The 20,703-nt window shown below is 43.1% G+C and overlaps 1 protein-coding gene and 1 pseudogene across 5 annotated transcripts in view; both read right to left on the bottom strand.

Moving 5' to 3' along the window:
• kiaa1328 (KIAA1328 ortholog) overlaps nucleotides 1-9,892 on the bottom strand; it is a 32,111-nt gene extending 22,219 nt beyond the window's left edge. The window contains exons 1-6 of one of the 5 annotated variants that reach the window (XM_046313100.1): nucleotides 9,046-9,892; nucleotides 8,464-8,499; nucleotides 8,098-8,354; nucleotides 5,961-6,061; nucleotides 5,712-5,827; nucleotides 192-331 (exon numbers count right to left, since the gene is read on the bottom strand). In XM_046313100.1, coding sequence (XP_046169056.1) covers nucleotides 192-331; nucleotides 5,712-5,827; nucleotides 5,961-6,061; nucleotides 8,098-8,354; nucleotides 8,464-8,499; nucleotides 9,046-9,100 — 705 coding nt within the window. In that variant the 5' untranslated portion in view covers nucleotides 9,101-9,892. Of the gene's footprint in view, nucleotides 1-191; nucleotides 332-5,711; nucleotides 5,828-5,960; nucleotides 6,062-8,097; nucleotides 8,355-8,463; nucleotides 8,653-8,958 lie in introns of all 5 variants that reach the window. The other 4 variants (XM_046313101.1, XM_046313104.1, XM_046313103.1 and 1 more) reach the window with 4 other exon arrangements.
• A 2,435-nt stretch (nucleotides 9,893-12,327) lies between these two features.
• On the bottom strand, nucleotides 12,328-13,513 carry LOC124004155 (annotated as a pseudogene).
• Between the last annotated feature and the right edge of the window lie 7,190 nt (nucleotides 13,514-20,703).

Raw genomic sequence — 20,703 nt, 5'->3', positions numbered from 1 at the left:
GGGGTATTGCGTTTGATGGTGAACAGCGCTGTTGTTTGGAGATGGCTCACTAGGGAAGATGACGGGCGCACACACACACACAAATATGCTCTTTCACACACATTCACACTTTCGCCATATCTCAGATGCGCATCTGTATCACAATCTTTTATTACGCATGTTGCAGGCGTTCACATACACACAGTGAGTACCTTGCTTTGGGAGTTATAGTGGGAGCTGCGGATGTGGCTGAGCTGGGCAATGGACTGGTTGAGTTTCTCCTGCTGTTGAGAGAGGTACTGCTGGTAGAGCCCAAGCAGCTCCTGACACTCCCGATACTGCTGCTGTAGGCCTGGGCCACAGGAGGCTGGGGTTAAGGGTCATATTAGTTTCCATTTTTCTTCCTTTCTTGTAATACGTTTTTATTTACATTTTGCAGACATGTCACATAACATAAGCCCAAATGAACATCCCACCCACCACCCCATCATTAAGCCAGCAAAGTTAAAGACAACAGTGAGTTTCAACTCAAGATGTTGAAAAAGAAAAACTGAAAAGAAAGAGCATGATAAAAATGTTGGACGGGTAGAGCTTTCCAGATTTCTCCATCTGGGTCGGGCCAGGCTGAGCAGAGCTGGGCAGTGATGCCAGATCTGGGTGCCAGGCTGAATGCCAGACAAGAGAGCTCATCTGGAGCAAAACCACTGCTGAGCATGAGGGGCCTGCTAATGACAGCAACGCTCGTACACACAACAGGCCTCTGAGTGAGGTAGATGCATACTTCCATTGCAACCCCTACCTTATTAACAAAGCATCAGATCACATACACAGTGCATTGGAAAGCATTCAGACGCCTTGACTTTTCAAATACGTTACAACCTTATTCCACAATTGATTAAATCGTTTTCTTCCCTCAATCTACACACAATACCCTATAATGACAAAGCAAAAACCAGGTCGAAAATGTTTTGCTGGTCCATTCAAGCACATTCAGAGACTTGCGCCGAAGCCACTCGTGCCTTGTCTCGGCTGTGTGCAGAGGGTCGTTGTCCTGTTGGAAGGTGAACCTTCACCCCAGTCTGAGGTCCTGAGCACTCTGGAGCAGGTTTTCATCAAGGATCTCTCTTTACATTGCTCAGTTCATCTATCCTGACTAGTGTCACAGTCCGTGCTACGGAAAAACATCCCCACTGCATGATGCTGCCAACACCATGCTTCACAGTAGGGATGGTTCAAGGTTTCCTCCAGACTTGGCATTCAGGCCAAAGAGTTCAATCTTGGTCTCATCAGACCAGAGAATCTTGTTTCTCATGGTCAGAGTCCTTTAGGTGCCTTTTGGCAAATGCCAAGCGGGCGGTCATGTGAATTTTACCGAGGAGTGGCTTCCTTCTGGCCACTCTACCATAAAGGCCTGATTGGTGGAGTGCTGCAGAGATGGTTGTCCTTCTGGAATTCTCTCACATCCCCACAGACAAACTCTGGAGCTCTATCAGAGTGACCATTGGGTTCTTGGTCACCTCCCTGACCAAGGCCCTTCTCCCCAGATTGCTTAGTTTGGCCAGGTGCCAGCTCTAGGAAGAGTCTTCGTGGTACCAAACTTCTTCCATTTAAGAATGATGGAGGCCACTGTGTTCTTGGGGACCTTCAATGCTGCAGACATTTTTGGGTACCCTTCCCCAGATCTGTGCCCCGACACAATCCTGTCTTGGAGCTCTACGGACAATTCCTTTTACCTCATGGCTGGGTTTTTGCACTGTCAACTGTGGGAACTTATATAGACAGGTGTGTGCCTTTCGAAATCATGTCCATTCAAAATTTAATTTGCAGAAGGTGGACTCCAATGAAGTTCTAGAAACATCAAGGATGATCCATGGAAACAGGATGCGCCAGAGCTCAAACTCAAATCTCTTAGCAAAGGGTCTGAATACTTAAGTTAATAAAGGTATTTCTATTCTGTTATAAATGTGCAAACATTTCAGAAAACCTGTTTTTGCTTTGTCATTATGGGGTAGTGTGTAGATTGATGAGGATAAAAAAATAACAAAATCAATTTTAGAATAAGGCTGTAACGTAACAAAATGTGGGAAAAGTCAAGGGGTCTGAATACTTTCCGAATGCACTGTAGGTAGACCCACAGATAATTTGCATTGCACCAACAATAACACATTACCACCTCTAGTCACTCCTCAAGATGGGTACACACAGTCCCAAACACACTCCTACCAACCAATACCCATAAACCTCCCTGCTGCAGGCCATATCCTTTTATGGATGGGCAATAGCCCCAGGCTGATGACTTTCTCAACACATCACCTTTTAAAAGTCCTCGATTTGGGAGCAAATTAAAAGTTTTCAAAGTGAAGCCATAATGAAGATACGCTAAGAGAAAACACTTTGGTGTCGGATGAGTTCAACCAAGCCTGGGAAATGAAACAGAGCATGGGAAGAGAAAGGCTTCTTTCATAAACACTCTACGGACTGCAAGGCGCTACAGAGGGTAGTGTGTACGGCCCAGTATATCACTCGGGTCAAGCTTCCAGCCATCCAGGACCTCTATACCAGGTGGTGTCAAAGGCCCTTAAAATTGCCATAGACTCCAGCCACCATAGTCTGACTGTTCGCTCGGGCACGGCTAACGGGTACCCCCGCACATTGACTCTGTACCGATGTTGCTCTTATTTTTAACTTTAGTTTATTTAGTTAAAATTCTTGACTCTTATTTTTCATAAAACTGCATTGTTGGTTAAGGGCTTGTAAGTAAGCATTTCAGATCTACACCTGTTGTATTAGGCGCATGTGACAAATATAATGTGATGACGGAATTCAGTCATGACAAAATTTGACAGAATCGACCAAACACTTCAGGGGCAATTTCCATGTCAATGGATTATGGGGATAGATCAGAAAATAAATAAAAAATGCCATATTGGTTTCCTTAAACATGCAAGCAGTCTATGGAAAAAGTATGACAGTAATCAATGTTTTAGTTTAGTTTCCCTGGCACTGTTTCCAAATGTTTGAGCATTTGTGGCACAAATCCGAATCAAGTCATGAGACCGATATTAGATTTTCATCATGTCCAAATCATTCGAAAGTTTACCCGTGAAGCTCAAGTCACGTATAGACGATTTGAACATGAAGCGCGAAAAATACTAATATCGGTCCCATGACTTGAACGGGATTCGTGCCATAAATACTAAAACATTAGCATTTGGAAACTAAACCAAAGCATGGATTGCTGTCATACCTTGTCCATAGACTGCTAAAAAAAATAAAGCGTAATTTGGGTGAACTATCCCTTTAATGTTGGTAGTATAATATCCTCTGGGTTATCATCAGATTCCTTTTATTCAAAAGGAGTCGAAGTAACCCACACAAATCTAGTATTGCAAGCATCATGCTCCAACCAAAAGTCATCACAACCACCTAACTAGAGTGTGGGAGCTTAAACACACTTACATTAAAAAGGTTGATGGGTCAAAGCAGCCCTGACGCTCAATGCCTGGTAATCTATAGGGGCGACTGAAGTGCAATTGATAAGGATCTCTTCACACACCGAAAACAGTAAAACCGCTTCTCTGAGTCTTGGCCATGAGCCAATCAAAGCTTCAATTTCTACGCTCCTTAAACCAAAAATATACAAAATCAAGAGTTTGCAATCGAGGCTTCAGACAATGCCTGTCAAAATGATTCACTCACCCTGTCAGGCCGTGCACAAATAAAATAATGAAATCCACCTTAAGGTGAAACAAATTTGCACAGGAAAGGAATATTTTAAAACCTGCCTTATGAGCTCTGTGCCAAATCGACTGGGTGTGTGAATGAGTGTGTATGCAGTCTCTCTCTTTCAGTGTGTGTGTGTGTGTGTGTGTGTAGGGCCTGGTGATGAAGAATTGATGGAAGGGGACAGTTAGCATAACTTTATGTTCCTGGCGAGGACAAATCGGTTTACAAGCAACCAACCAAATAAATAGCTGCATCAAGCGCTATAGCCCAAAGTTGACTGTCTTTTGATGGTATTAAAGGTCTAACATAAATACAATAAGAACAAAGTAAACTCAAAGTTTAGCCCTTTATCCATTGCCTAAGGGAGGAGGGTAGTGTCACTTAATATTTCAACCACAGCAGTGGTATAAAAGTCGCCGAATTAACTTCCAAGGGTGATGAAAAAAAATGATGTGATATGTGGAGCAGACTCAGAAATGACATTTAGCTTTTAACCTCCCCAAAACAACATGCCAAGGGGAAACAACCAAACACAACCTTATTCAAATCCTAGATTTCATTCAGCACTTGAGCTTCAAAATCATCCTGACAGAAAACATTTCAACAAGAATTGCTTTTCTCTCATCTCAAGTCTTTAGACAGAGAGATATACATCCTCCCCTTGATAACCTGGCTCTTGGTAGATAAGACTGAAGGTGAGGCAGAGGGTGTAATGGAATTAGACTTTACAAGTCTCCCTTTAGCCCGTTTGCCTTTGGTGTCTCCTTAACCTTAAAAATATCAGTCCAGAACCCTACGTCTCAGAAGTCTCTTGACAACTGTGTGTGCGCTTTAAAAGACTGGTTATCCCATCGAGGTGCTTTAATCAGAGTTTTTCCAGCTCAAATTCCGTTTTAATGGAGTTTGGAAGTTTAGTATAAATGCCAGGTCTCGCAGCCTAAGTGCCTTTAATTGAGTTGTGCTTTCCTAATTTCCCAGCTCCGCTGCCAATTGTGCAATTTACCAGCCAACGATTACTCTTCATATTTCGCTGTGTTTCCCCCCCCTAAATTGACGGCTCTCCCCACGTCGGTTTGACCTGAGCGGAATCGTTAAGGAGGACGACAGGAGGGGTGGGATGCAAAAGGGGAGGAAACAGAGTAATTCTGGGATGCTGCTGGAATTACAGGAATGCTGCCAGGTCATGCCAAGCGACAGTTAGCTTGTTTAGAATTAACTGGTAGTGTTGCATCTGAAAGCCTTTGACACGTCAGGAAAAAGGTAAGATATGACAAAATTCAGTGCATGATTACTAAAACATGAGACAAGAGCAAATGCCACAGTCCCACAAGGTAAAACGTCATAGACGGTAATGGTTTCAAACAACGTAATCCACAGTGATCTCAGACAGAGTGCAAATGTCATATTAAATGTCAAGATGTGGCCAAGAAGCAAAATCGTGAAAAAGCAGGGGGGAATGAAGGTACGTGTGAATGTTATAACGCTCATGGAGTATCTGGCAGACACTGAGGTTGGCAGTGGTGATATCAAGCCCTAGGCAATGCTGCCCCCTGCTGCCAGAATACAGGAAGAGCCTTAAATTCTTCAGTGGCATAGTAGGGCTGCAGTGTCTGAGGGTCCTCTTTTTTTACCTTTATTTAATTAGGCAAGTCAGTTAAGAACATTATTATTTTCAATGACGGCCGAGGTACAGTGCCTTGTTCATGGGTAGAACGACAGATTTTTACCTTGTCACCTCGGGGATTCGATCTTGCAACCTTTCGGTTACTAGTCCAACTCTCTAACCACTAGCCTACCTGCTGCCCACTCATGGCTGTCTTATAAATCATTGACTGATACAAGTCCGGGAAAGCAAGAAAACATCAGCAGGCACGGCAGGCCTCAAGGACGGGGGTTGAGGATACCTCAGACAGACAATGACACCACAGGGCTGACAATGTCATTAAGAGACGACCTTGATGTGTGTGTGTGTGTATATCCGTGTGCGTCCATGGGGAAAAGGATACTCTCTCTCTCCTGTACAATGAGCTGGTTCTGCTGCTCAAGCTGTAGGATTTTGCGCTCAAAGGTCTCCTGTTCGTCCCTCAGCCTCTGTACCGACGACTCCTTCTCTTCACTCACTCTAGGTAAGAAGAGATGGAGGGTCAGGGATTATAGCAGACTGTGTACATTAACTTAATTCTTGAGAAAATCCACACACCTAAAAATCCCAAATCCCTGCCAAATACAGACACTTATGTTGGATGAGCAGTTACCTGGCCAGCTCCTGGATGAGGTTGGCGATGCGCCGCTTATCCTGGGGACAGAGGTCCTTCAGAGAGGTCCTGTTCGTAGCCTGGGTCACTTCAGAGATCGCCTGAACAAAATACAAAATATGCAGAAGTATGTGGACACACATTCAAATTAGTGGATTCAGCTATTTCAGTCCCACCCATTGCTGACAGGTGTATAAAATCGATCAGACAGCCATGCAATCTCCATAGACGAACATTGGCAGTAGAATGGCACATACGGAAGAGCTCAGTGACTTTCAACGTGGCACCGTCATTGGATTCAGTCAGTTTGTCCCATTTCTGCCCTGCTAGAGCTGCCCCGGTTAACTGTAAGTGCTGTTACTGTGAAGTGGAAACATCTAGGAGCAACAACGGCTCAGTAGCGAAGTGGTAGACCTCACAAGCTCATAGAAAGTGACCGCCAAGATTTCTGAGTCTCCTGTCTGTCCTTGGTTGCAACACACTAGCAAGTTCCAAACTGCCTCTGGAAGCAACATCAGCACAAGAACTGTTCGTCGGGAGCTTCTTAAATGAGTTTCCATGACCAAGCAGCCACACACACAAGCCTAAAATGACCATGCGCGATGCGAAGCGCCGGCTGGAGTGGTGTAAAGCTCGCCTTCATTGGACTCTGGAGCAGTGGAAATGCATTCTCTGAAGTGATGACTAATGCTTCACCATCTGGCAGTCCGACAGACAAATCTTGGTTTGGATGATGCCAGGAGAATGCTACCTTCCCGAATGCATAGTGCCAACTGTAAAGTTTGGTGGAGGAGGAATAATGGTCTTGGGCTGTTTTTCATGGCTCAGGCTAGACCCCTTAGTTCCAGAGAAGGAAAATCTTAACGCTACAGCATACAATGACATTCTAGACTAGTGTTCCCAACCCTGGTCCTCGATTACTCCCAACAGTACAGATGTTTTATTGTAACCTTGGACAAGCACACCTGATTCAATTGGTCAAATAATCATCAAGCCCTCAATGAGTTGAATGAGGTGCGTTTGTCAAGCGCTATAACGAAACTGTACTGTTGGGGGTAATCAAGGACCAGCGTTGGGAAACACTGTTTTAGACAATTCTGTGCTTTCAACTTTTTGGCAACAGTTTGGGGAAGGCCCTTTCCTGTTTCAGCAGGACAATGCTCCTGTGCACAAAGCGAGGTCCATACAGAAATGGTTTGACAAGATCGGTGTGGAAGAACTTTACTGGCCTGCACAGAGCCCTGACCTCAACCCCATCAAACACCTTTAGGATGAATTGGAATGCCTTCTGTGAGCCAGGCCTAATCGCCCAACATCAGTGCCTGACCTTACTAATGTGCTTTTGTGGCTGAATGGAAGCAAATCCCTGCAGCAAAGTTCAACATCTAGTGGAAAGCTTTCCCAGAAGAGTGGAAGCTGTTACAGCAGCAAAGGGGGGACCAACTCCATATTATTGGCCATGATTTTGGAATGTGATGTTTGACAAGCAGGTGTCCACATACTTTTGACCATGTAATGTAGGATATTTAATTTATCACAAAATAGAAAGCCTTAAATCAGAACAAAAGAGAGACCATTTTTTTGGCAAGCATTGCACAACAGTACGGTATATTGACATTCTATGTGTTACTAGCCTGTTGTATTTCAGTCTATGTCAGCCTATTTCACAAATTAGTTAGCACTAATGAATCAGGATTGTGATCAGCATCAGAAAAACATTGCAAATCTGAGAAAAGAGGGTGGGCTTGGGAGTAGGCCTAAGTACATTTCAATTATGTATAAATGGCTGGAGTCAATCAGAAATAGCTGTGTAGTACCCAGGCTTTGTGTTTGCATGTGCCCCTGTCAGACTGGAGAGGTTATTTAAGCAATATACCACAGCTAAGGTCTGTTCTTACACACAACGCAGAGTGCCTGGACACAGACCTTAGCCGTGGTATACCGGCCATATATCACAAATTCCTAGGGTGCCTTATTTCTATTATAAACAGTTTACTAATTTAATTAGAGCAGTAAAAATATGTGTTTTGATATACCACGGTTGTCAGCCAATCAGCATTCATGGCTCGAACCACCCAGTTTATAATAGCTAATAACTAGTTGGTGTTGATGGAGTGGCCCTTCTTGGCAGACCTACCTGTGGAGTGGTGAGGAGATGCTGCTGGGTGGCTGGGTTGGGGGGTGGGACTGTAGGTGCAGGGGTGGCCTGGAGCTGCCCTCTACCCATCGAGGACAGGGAAAGACGCTGGCCTTGCTTCTTATTGCCCCGGCTCATTGGAGCCTGTCTTCGGATCTCACTACTATAATTGGCCCTCATCTTCACCTTTCTCTCACTGCTGCTGGTGCCTGATTCTGACTTAAAGGCTGTCCGCAAGTGTCCCTCTCTGCTGACTCCTGAGAGAGCGAGAGACATGGTGATAAATAAAGTAGCGTTAGCAGTCAGCAATAGGAAAAGGTCAGAACATCTCACATATGGCTTTGAAAAGTCTAATAATGTCCTCACCCGGAATTAACACCACAGGTTGGTCTTCATCTGATGCTGTGTGAATTTAATTATGAAAATATATTTGGTCTCTAACAAGACCCTCACTTCAATAAAAAAAAGCACCATGTTGATGTTGCAAGCTACTGAAGTGGGTTCATCAAATTCCTGGCGTGTGTTGATAACTTTATAGCCAGCTAGCTGGTAAGGCTTGATTTGAACATGGTACGTTAAGGAATAGCTAACTTCCCATGAGAATCCGGCTACCGTTAACTAGTTACAGTTAGCTTGCTAACATGGTATTTAACATCCCCGGCCATAGCAAACAAACTAGCTAGCTATGATAGTTTTCCAGCCAGGTGAGGAACCCCTAGCTAGCTAGTTAACGTTAGCTAGAAAGGCTCCACAACTAGTAAGCAAGCTAATTACATCTAGTTAGCGATGTGTATGCATAACAGCTAGCTAACGTTAGCTTCATACCAACTCCACAGACTTGTTAATAAAAACGTATCCTACCGTCATCGAAAGCATACTGACAATTTCGACTTCAAAACGTTTCCTATACGGGGGGATGTCTTCTCTGGACACCATGTAAAAGGATACTGTCATTAGTCCCCCAAAATCCTGAGTTGTTATTTCCATCCTTTGCTGCCGCCATATTGAAATAACCGCCACTCCCAGGATGCCAAGTATGGCCAAGTTGCGTAGAAACTGGCTCTTGTTAGGATGAAAAACACACTTGTTGGGGGGTGAGAGGAAAGTGGACTGATGTTGCGTTCAGAACAACTGGGTAATCAAAAAGCTCCTACTTCCCGACTCAAGTGCGTTCCAAACAACTGGGTTCTCGGGGGGTAAAAACTGCTCCGACTGGGAAAAATCTATTTGAACGGTTATCCAACTCGGTATTCCAACTATTTCTAGAGCTCCGACTTTCCGACCTGAAGATCGCTGACGTTGACATCAACAGTACCACACCCTTGTGATTGCGTGTCTGTAAACAGACATCTGTAGATGAGACTTGATGCTCATATCTGCGTCCAAACTATCTGAGTCGTTTTCCCAAAGGCGAGGCGCGAAGGCAGGCGACAAGTTTAAGTAAAACAAAAAGCACATAGAATTTCATGCTTGTCTCTCACCTTTAGTAAAGAGGTGAAGTTTATCTTTTAGTAATAGACATTGTCGTTATCTATAAAGTTATGTACATCGAATCCATCATTGGGAGCGGTTGGTTAAATCAAAACGTTCTCTTCAGGCCTAGATCAATGGATAAGTTTTAACTATTGAATTGTGTGTGAGTATCAATAGTCATTTGGTATTGAATGCAGTGAAATATATAACAAATTATAAGCCAATATATTTGATAGGAATTTTCTATATTACTTCAGTGTAATCGAAATCTACAAAATAGAGCCCAGAACATCTCACATATGGCTTTGAGAAGTCTGATGTAATAGTTGATCGAGCAAACCCGTCTTTCAGGCATTGTGCTCCATTTTTGGTTTTGTCATTAGCCAAGGAAAGTCTAAGCATTTCCGTACATTATGGGACATTCCCAATTGTAAAATGTCTGTGCTCTCCCAGACTCCTCCGTTCTCCTCTCCTCCATGACCTGGAAACTGAGGATCGAGGAGAATGAATGAATTCTTTGACAGATGAATGCACAAAATAATCCTTGGGGCAGGTAGCGTGGAATGGTTTTATAATCCACATTTTTTAAAATTATTCTCTACTTATCATTTTATCTATAACATATCTTGCACAACTAGCTACATTTGTTTTTATCACTTTACACATTTATTTTGGGATTCCACCCCTGTAAACATAATTTACCTGATGACTCGTGAGCAGAGGAGGAGTCTCATTTCATGCAAAGGCATTTGTTTCCAGAGAGAGGAAGGAGGTGAGGTGAGGAAAACCATTTGAGATTCTCCCACTGAGAATTTTTATGGGGTGTGTTGCCTATCCTTAAACCCTTAAAACCATGTTTTTTTTCACAACTTATAAACATTATAGAAAGTATAAGGGAAGATTGCATACAAGTACACAACCCATTAGCTAAAACAAAACATGAACTATCAATACGATAAGTTATTGCAGCATAATGATAAGAAGAAATCACAAAAACAAGGAGATTTACAGGCTTTGTCAGCTCACTTTATTGAATGACTATTTTATACGAGAACATTTCATCGGGAACTCATATTGTATGACTCCTTGTTGATGTCTCTCTTCAGGGCTGCACTTAATTTTTCAGCTTCTTTTCCCTAAATGGATTAACAAGAAAAAGGATAATGTATTTTTTGTTTATTTTATATGTAGTTGCACATCATTCATCTGTAATCTGGGTTCATTAAAGTCGACATATCTAAGGAAATCGGAGAACAAAATATTTGATTATACCTTGCCAACTTCACAACTCTTTGCTCTCATTTTGTTGACCTGTGACTGTCGGCACGCTCCTGAGCTTCCTCCAGCTCATGCTGCACCTTCCTGTACCTGGACAGGTGAGTGTTGGCCTGCTCTTCCTGTAGGGGTGTCAAAACACTATTTAATATTCATATAATGTAAATAAAATAACATTAAAATTAAAATAAAACATTTAAAGTCATGTAGAATAACTGAATGATAGACTCAAAGTAATGAGTGTGTGTGATTGATTGACAGATCTGGTACCATAACTACACTATTTTGTTATTTATTTATTGAGACTCATGCATGCATTACAATGAAAGGAAGGAGTTTATATTTTATACAGGTTTTTTTTCTTCCGGAATATAAAAGGCCATGGCAGGGGTCATGACAATGGGCGCGGTCAGCCGGTTAGTGTGACTGAATTTAAAAAAAAAAAAATTTAGCAGCCCCTATTCTGCTTTTAGTACCGCTCGTATTTAAAAAACTAGTGGTGCTGGGAATTAGCTTGCTAAAAAAACAGAAATAAAATAACATTTGAACTTACTCTGTTGATTGTCTGTAGGCTTGGTCCTTATGCAGGGGGGAAATTGAGAACAATTGAGAAAAATCATTGAATAGAACATAAATTAAACAGACTTTCCAAACTTGGGTCTGTTGTAGAACCACTTCCTCTCTGCTTACCTCATGTCAAAATAAGCCCTGCACGTGCTCCATGCCTGCACAATAAAGCAATAACTTGTGGGGGACTTATTTTGACATGAGGTAGAGAGGAACTGAGCTCGCTGTTGTATACTGCATAGGTCGACAACAGACCCACCCTTAGAAATTCTGTTTAATTGTACATTCTGTTAATGTTATTTTTTTCTTCACATTCCCCCCTACTATTGACAATCAATAGTAAGTGGAAATGCAATTTTATTTAACTTCCAGCGGACAATTCCGTTTTTTTGCAAGCTAATTCCCACGATGTTAGTGTGTACATACTAGCATTGCTAAAAGCACCTAAGCGGTGGTGAAGAGAGATTTTAGCATTTTTAATCCAATTTCCTGTAATTCTAAACATTTTGCTATGGAGCTCAGAGAGAATGTTGCAGTTTAAAGCTAATTTACTTCAAATCTGTGAATTTTGCCATGGCTAATGATGTGTTCCTTTGGTCAAACATAATAACAAAAGCAATACTGCTAAATTCAATATTTTAGGAATTTTCTATATTCTCTGACTGCCTAGCTTTTATTTAGGTGATTGTTAGTTCTCAAGGATTGTATTTTGAAATAATACATAATTCAAATAATCCCAATAATTTCAATTGCAGAAACATCACTGATATATATTGAAACTACTTATAGTGATTGTCCCTTATACGATACAGCTAAAACAAAGACTAATACACTAATGCCAAAGTTTCTGCACCTTGTAACACTACATAAATAAATCTCAATAAAGCAAGATGTCAAGTCAACCAAGTAGTGTACTTACGGCATCCTCAGCATGTCAACCAGATCCTGGAGCCAGTTCACATTTTTCTTGTCCTCTTCAGTCTGTAGGTTGTAAAATAATATACTGTAGGTATTGTATCATGTGTAGCTTTATAAATAGACTATTATTTTAATTACTAAGAAAAAAATCTTAACCTGGTATGTGAGCTCCTTGACTCTTCCCTCATATTTGCAGACCCCTGTGATAGCATCCATGTCTCTGTTCAGCGTCAACTTCACCTTCCAGCTCACAAACCTGAAATAGAAGACTTGTGTGTTTTGTTCTCAGATGGGATGGTAATACTCAATTATAACTAAAGTGTTGCCTTTTTCAATTATGGAGTCGACTTTCTTTCAAATTAATGAACTATACATAGTTAAGGAGTTTACCCTAGCCTGCAGTTTCTGGAGTTGCTTCTTTCCGCCCTTCATGGCCAGATTCTCAGCCTCATCCAGACGGTGCTGCAGGTCCTTCACTGTGACCTCCAGGTTCTTCTTCATCCTCTCCAGGTGAGAGCTGGTGTCCTGCTCCTTCTTCTTCAGGCTCGATTACTGCGAAATGAAAGTAATGTCCTTAATGTGCACATAATTATAGCACTGGCAATGTTTGGCTCCAAACGAAGATGGCATTGTTACACACACTTGTTGGGGAAACTTGATTGTGCTGACAAATAATGAGACATTAATGGCCAAGACGACTATCCTAGTCTACTTATAGTTATGTAATGTATGTAGACTCACATCAGTAATAGCCTTCTTGGCCTTCTCCTCTGCATTTCTTGCTTCCTGGACAGTGTCTTCCATTTCACCTTGGACCTGAGTAAGGTCAACCTCCAGCTTCTTTTTGGTGTTTATGAGGCTTATGTTCGAAACAAGTTATGATAACGTGCTTATGTTAAAAGTAATACATGGGAAGCACATCTTTAATTGGGCATTTTGTAGACTTTACCTTGGAGTGCAGCAGTCCCACGCGCTCACTGGCATCAACCAGCTCCTGTTCGGCCACTTTGCGGCCTCTCTCTGTCTGCTCCAGTGCAGCCCTCAGTTCTTCAATCTCAGCCATCATCAGGTTATTCCTACTCCATGATAAACTAAAGTATACCTTGAACGCTCACTGAAAGTTCTTCATCTGTTTCTGGCGTGCAGCTTCCTGGCGGTTGGCATGACTCAACTGAATCTCCATCTCATTGAAGTCCAAGTTCTAGCCCACAAACTTGGACTTGGTTATGCAGCCCTAAAGAGAATAAGCAAAATCCTAGGGATTCCTGCCTTGCTTCTCAGCTCATATCAGAGACATGACAGGAGAATGACCGGTAAATAAAAATGGAGAGTAGCCCATTATTGTCAGGTGACTTGCTGTGTAAAATAATATGTATTTCCTTGCTCCATGAAATGTATTCAATGTTAACAAAACAGAGTGATAGGAAACCATAACTATACCATGAGACTGTCACATAGGCCTACAGTGTCATAGGGCTGTAGCCTAATGTGATTAGCGAGAAATTAGCTTTACATAAAGTAAATACAATGCTGATATGCTAATATTTACATCGTGTAACATGCTGATATTTAGTCCTGCAGTTTTGTCTGTAATTGTAACGGCGTTCGTCTGTTGAAAGAAGAGAGTCGGACCGAAATGCAGCGTGTAGGTTACTCATGACTTTAATGAAAGAATCGCGGTACATGAAATAACTCAATACTAAATACAAAAAACAACAGAACGGAACGTGAAACTAATTACAGCCTATCTGGTGACTACAACACAGAGACAGGAACAAACACCCACGAAATACAAAGCGAACTCAGGCTACCTAAATACGGTTCCCAATCCGAGACAACGAGAATCACCTGACTCCAATTGAGAACCGCCTCAGGCAGCCAAGCCTAACTAGACACACCACTAATCATACACAATCCCAATGCTAATAAAACCCCAATACGAACCCAACACATAAACCCATGTCACACCCTTGCCTGACCAAAATATATAACGAAAACGCAAAACATATTAACCAAGGCGTGACAGTAATGTCGACAGACATAATAAGTACCCCCCACACACTTCACTTTAGTTGCAGAGATTCAGAGGGCTACAGTCAATGGAAAGCGCTGCAAAGATAATTAGAAGAGCATACGCAGATATAGACCCAGACAGAGCAGAGTTGCTGAAGGACGATGAGGATGTCATCATAGACATCCATGTATCCTTTGATGGTGCTTGGCACAAGAGAGGATTCACTTCCAACTACGGGACAGGTGTGTCTATTGGTGCTGGTACCAGCGAGCCATAGAAAATGGTGAAGATCCACCCTGTCACAAAAACCTTGGAGGCCATACATTCTTTAATAGAGAGGCTGCACAGAAAATGGTACCTGTATATCCTAGGATGCCAAATTATAATGCCCTCAAAAGAATGTAGCACGGAGGAACCCAGAATGCAAATGAATGTCTGAACTCGGTAATATGGTCGCGATGCCCCAAAAGCCGCATTGACGGAGCAGCCAGTATGGCAGTAGCCACGTTCAATGAGGGAGCCACTGCTATAACGAATGTGATGAACAAATTGTGGCTTGACCGAACTTTGGTGACACTGGAGCAATCAGAGAGGAGTTGTGAGAGCTGATGCTGCTTCAATGGAGTGTGCCAAGCGTAGGCGCAGGTCCTAATACACAGTCAAGAGAGTGAAGCGTCAACAGTAACAACTCAAAGGGGCCTTACATATGGGACAGGCATAGCTGTTCTGCACGTTTCAACAGCCATAGAAAATCCTTGTATGTAACAAATTGAGCAAAGTGATATGCGAATTTGCCCAAAACTGCATATTTGCCTATCAGACCAGTATTCAAAGCATATGCTCTATTGTTTGAAACAAATGTGTTAAACGTGCTAATGTATTTGTAATTATATATAATTCATGTTTATTTGTCAGTTTAGAAGTGATATATGAATAGAAGTTTAATGTGACATAAATGGTCATATTTATGGAAAGTACATTTTCATTGCATTAGCCTATCTTTATCGGCCATTTTCTCAAAATGACATGATCCCAGGGCGCCAATTCATTTTTCTCAGCCTTCAAAGGATGTTCATTCCCATTATTCCACAAACGGGTTCTTAGGTCTTATAGTCAGATTTTTACAGAGGTTTTTTTTTATAACTTGTGTCGTTTTGATTTGAAGTGTCATTTTATGTGTAAATATATGCAAATATGCATCCATCATACATGTGAATAGTGTTTTTTAAATAATTCCATGACATGACAATATTTTGATGAACTGATCTGTAAAAGTCTGTCCATTGAGTGTCGTATTGCAATAAAACAAAACAAAAACATTCTGCCTTGAAGCAATGTGTTAAAACAGATTCTTGTAATATGCAAATTAGCGCATATTTAAAGATGGTTTGCCTCATTGCATATATATATATTTTTTATAAATAAAAGTTGGAATACATTAATATCTTGTATTTATCTATACTTTCCACTGGTAAAGTTTCAGTCTGATGAGAGTAAAGAAAAAAATCCCTATTAGCCTGTGGTGCCTGGCCTTAAACTCACATTTAACATAACGCTCTTTGAGGTTATACAGCACAGTGGGCTCACTGAGGTGGGTAATCATGGCCATGTCCTCATTTATATCATGCATTGGAGGGTTCATGGGGTGTATATCATGCTCCTTTACAGTGATGGTCTGTGACAGAAAGAAAATGAACATTTATTATGTTACTATCATGTATACAGTTTATTAGGTATTCTTTCTATAGTATGATCACAGAGTCAGTGCTTCATTTTTACAACATTAATGCTTGCTAGTTATTAAAACACATAAGGTGGCCATACTTACTTGCCCACAAATAGTTTTGACAGTGGCTTTGCCACCCTCTTCACCCTGGTGAACTCTTTTGAGGTGCATTTCTTTGGGCTCAACCACAAAGAAAGCTATTTTGGCATCAAAGAGAGCAGCCTGGGCCAAAACTCTTTCCCTTTCTGGCTTCCAGTGGCAAATGGTCGTTGGGCTAAAGACCACAATCTCTGTGTCAGTTGTCATGATGGCACCTTACTCTGGGATGGGGAAATAAATGTAAATCAACCTTATTATTATGTGGTACATTCTATATTGTATCATCACAAATATAAAATTGAACAAAGCTTGATTCATTATTATTCATTCTGTTATGCCATCTTCAAGGACAACAGTGTGTGTGTAGATATAACCTTTTCATAAATGAACAGGCAAAATTGATGCTTGAGACCAGGTCAGACGTCTGACCAGAGGGGCAGCAGCAACCATCATCATCATAATCATTATCACCATCATAATCATCATGACAATTCTCATCATCACCATCATCATCACCATCATCATCATCACCATCCTAATCATCATCATCCATCATCACAATCATCATTACGACAATCATCATCACCATCATCATAATCATTATCACGACAAGCATCATCATCATCATAATCATTATCACCATCATAATCATCATCACCATCATCATCATGACCATCATCATCACCATCCTAATCATCATCATCCATCATCATAATCATCATTACGACAATCATCATCGCCATTATCATAATCATTATCATGACACGCATCATCATCATAATCATCACAATCATCATCACTATCATGATCATCGTCACCCTCATCATTATGACAATCATTATCATAATCATCATCATGACGATCATCATAATCATCACCATCATAATCGTCATCATCAACCTCATCACCCTCTGTCATGTTTTGTCATTTATTATCTTGTCTTGTCCCTGTGCTTCCCATTCTATTCGTTTCCCTCTGCTGGTCTTATTAGGTTCTTTCCCTCTTTCTATCCCTCTCTCTCCCCCTCCCTCTCTCACTCTCTCGCTCTCTCTTCTCTCTATCGTTCCGTTCCTGCTCCCAGCTGTTCCTATTCCCCTAATCAATCATTTAGTCTTCCCACACCTGTTCCCGATCCTTTCCCCTGATTAGAGTCCCTATTTCTTCCTTTGTGTTCCGTTCCTGTCCTGTCGGTTCCTTGTCTAGAATTCACCGTGCTGTGTTTGTGTATCGCCCTGTCGTGTCGTGTTTTCCTCAGATGCTGCGTGGTGAGCAGGTGTCTGAGTCTGTCTGGTTCAAGTGCCTTCCCGAGGCAACCTGCTGTTCACCTGCTGTTCAAGATCGAGTCTCCAGTTTGTCCTCGTCATTTCGAGTGAAAGTTGTGTTTTTTTGTTTGTAATTACTTTACTGGATTAAAGACTCTGTTTTCGCCAAGTCGCTTTTGGGTCCTCTTTCACCTGCATGACAGAAGGAACCGACCAAGGAATGGACCCAGCGACTTCAGACGCTCGTTACACTGCCGTCAAGATCCAAGGAGCCATGCTCGGCAGACACGAGCAGGAATTGTCTGCTGCTCGCCATGCCGTGGAGAACCTGGCCGCTCAGGTCTCCGACCTCTCTGGACAGTTCCAGAGTCTACGTCTCGTGCCACCTGTTACTTCCTGGCCTGCCGAGCCTCCAGAACCTAGGGTTAATAACCCACCTTGCTACTCCGGGCAGCCCACTGAGTGCCGCTCCTTTCTCACGCAGTGTGAGATTGTGTTCTCTCTCCAACCCAACACATACTCTAGAGAGAGAGCTCGGGTTGCTTACGTCATTTCACTCCTTACTGGCCGGGCTCGAGAATGGGGCACAGCTATCTGGGAGGCAAGGGCTGATTGCTCTAACAAGTTCCAGAACTTTAAAGAGGAGATGATTCGGGTTTTTGACCGTTCAGTTTTTGGTAGGGAGGCTTCTAGGGCCCTGGCTTCCTTATGCCAAGGTGAACGGTCCATAACGGATTATTCTATTGAGTTTCGCACTCTTGCTGCCTCTAGTGAGTGGAACGAGCCGGCGCTGCTCGCTCGTTTTCTGGAGGGACTCCACGCAGTGGTTAAGGATGAGATTCTCTCCCGGGAGGTTCCTTCAGATGTGGACTCTTTGATTGCTCTCGCCATCCGCATAGAACGACGGGTAGATCTTCGTCACCGGGCTCGTGGAAGAGAGCTCGCATCAACGGTGTTTCCCTGCTCCGCATCGCAACCATCTCCCTCCTCTGGCTCAGAGACTGAGCCCATGCAGCTGGGAGGGATTCGCATCTCGACTAAAGAGAGGGAACGGAGGATCACCAACCGCCTGTGTCTCTATTGCGGAGTTGCTGGACATTTTGTTAATTCATGTCCAGTAAAAGCCAGAGCTCATCTGTAAGCGGAGGGCTACAGGTGAGCGCAACTACTCAAGTCTCTCCATCAAAATCCTGCACTACTTTGTCGGTCCATCTACGCTGGACCGGTTCGGGTGCTACATGTAGTGCCTTGATAGACTCTGGGGCTGAGGGTTGTTTCATGGACGAAGCATGGGTTCGGAAACATGACATTCCTTTCAGAGAGTTAGAGAAGCCTACGCCCATGTTCGCCTTAGATGGTAGTCATCTTCCCAGTATCAGATTTGAGACACTACCTTTAACCCTCACAGTATCTGGTAACCACAGTGAGACTATTTCTTTTTTGATTTTCCGTTCACCGTTTACACCTGTTGTTTTGGGTCATCCCTGGCTAGTATGTCATAATCCTTCTATTAATTGGTCTAGTAATTCTATCCTATCCTGGAACGTTTCTTGTCATGTGAAGTGTTTAATGTCTGCCATCCCTCCCGTTTCTTCTGTCCCTACTTCTCAGGAGGAACCTGGCGATTTGACAGGAGTGCCGGAGGAATATCATGATCTGCGCACGGTCTTCAGTCGGTCCCGAGCCAACTCCCTTCCTCCTCACCGGTCGTATGATTGTAGTATTGATCTCCTTCCGGGGACCACTCCTCCTCGGGGTAGACTATACTCTCTGTCGGCTCCCGAACGTAAGGCTCTCGAGGATTATTTGTCTGTGTCTCTTGACGCCGGTACCATAGTGCCTTCTTCCTCTCCGGCCGGGGCGGGGTTCTTTTTGTTAAGAAGAAGGACGGTACTCTGCGCCCTGCGTGGATTATCGAGGGCTGAATGACATAACGGTTAAGAATCGTTATCCGCTTCCCCTTATGTCATCAGCCTTCGAGATTCTGCAGGGAGCCAGGTGCTTTACTAAGTTGGACCTTCGTAACGCTTACCATCTCGTGCGCATCAGAGAGGGGGACGAGTGGAAAACGGCGTTTAACACTCCGTTAGGGCATTTTGAGTACCGGGTTCTGCCGTTCGGGTCTCGCCAATGCGCCAGCTGTTTTTCAGGCATTAGTTAATGATGTTCTGAGAGACATGCTGAACATCTTTGTTTTTGTCTATCTTGACGATATCCTGATTTTTTCTCCGTCACTCGAGATTCATGTTCAGCACGTTCGACGTGTTCTACAGCGCCTTTTAGAGAATTGTCTCTACGTAAAGGCTGAGAAGTGCTCTTTTCATGTCTCCTCCGTTACTTTTCTCGGTTCCGTTATTTCCGCTGAAGGCATTCAGATGGATTCCGCTAAGGTCCAAGCTGTCAGTGATTGGCCCGTTCCAAGGTCACGTGTCGAGTTGCAGCGCTTTTTAGGTTTCGCTAATTTCTATCGGCGTTTCATTCGTAATTTCGGTCAAGTTGCTGCCCCTCTCACAGCTCTTACTTCTGTCAAGACGTGTTTTAAGTGGTCCGGTTCCGCCCAGGGAGCTTTTGATCTTCTAAAAGAACGTTTTACGTCCGCTCCTATCCTCGTTACTCCTGACGTCACTAGACAATTCATTGTCGAGGTTGACGCTTCAGAGGTAGGCGTGGGAGCCATTCTATCCCAGCGCTTCCAGTCTGACGATAAGGTTCATCCTTGCGCTTATTTTTCTCATCGCCTGTCGCCATCTGAGCGCAACTATGATGTGGGTAACCGTGAACTGCTCGCCATCCGCTTAGCCCTAGGCGAATGGCGACAGTGGTTGGAGGGGGCGACCGTTCCTTTTGTCGTTTGGACAGACCATAAGAACCTTGAGTACATCCGTTCTGCCAAACGACTTAATGCCCGTCAAGCTCGTTGGGCGTTGTTTTTCGCTCGTTTCGAGTTTGTGATTTCTTACCGTCCGGGTAGCAAGAACACCAAGCCTGATGCCTTATCCCGTCTGTTTAGTTCTTCTGTGGCTTCTACTGATCCCGAGGGGATTCTTCCTTATGGGCGTGTTGTCGGGTTAACAGTCTGGGGAATTGAAAGACAGGTTAAGCAAGCACTCACGCACACTGCGTCGCCGCGCGCTTGTCCTAGTAACCTCCTTTTCGTTCCTGTTTCCACTCGTCTGGCTGTTCTTCAGTGGGCTCACTCTGCCAAGTTAGCTGGTCATCCCGGTGTTCGAGGCACTCTTGCGTCTATTCGCCAGCGCTTTTGGTGGCCGACT

The sequence above is a fragment of the Oncorhynchus gorbuscha genome, linkage group LG18 (genome assembly GCF_021184085.1).
Source record: "Oncorhynchus gorbuscha isolate QuinsamMale2020 ecotype Even-year linkage group LG18, OgorEven_v1.0, whole genome shotgun sequence".
NCBI lineage: Eukaryota > Metazoa > Chordata > Actinopteri > Salmoniformes > Salmonidae > Oncorhynchus > Oncorhynchus gorbuscha.
The sequence above is the reverse complement of the archived record's forward strand: the minus strand, read 5'-3'. Positions and strand labels throughout refer to the sequence as shown.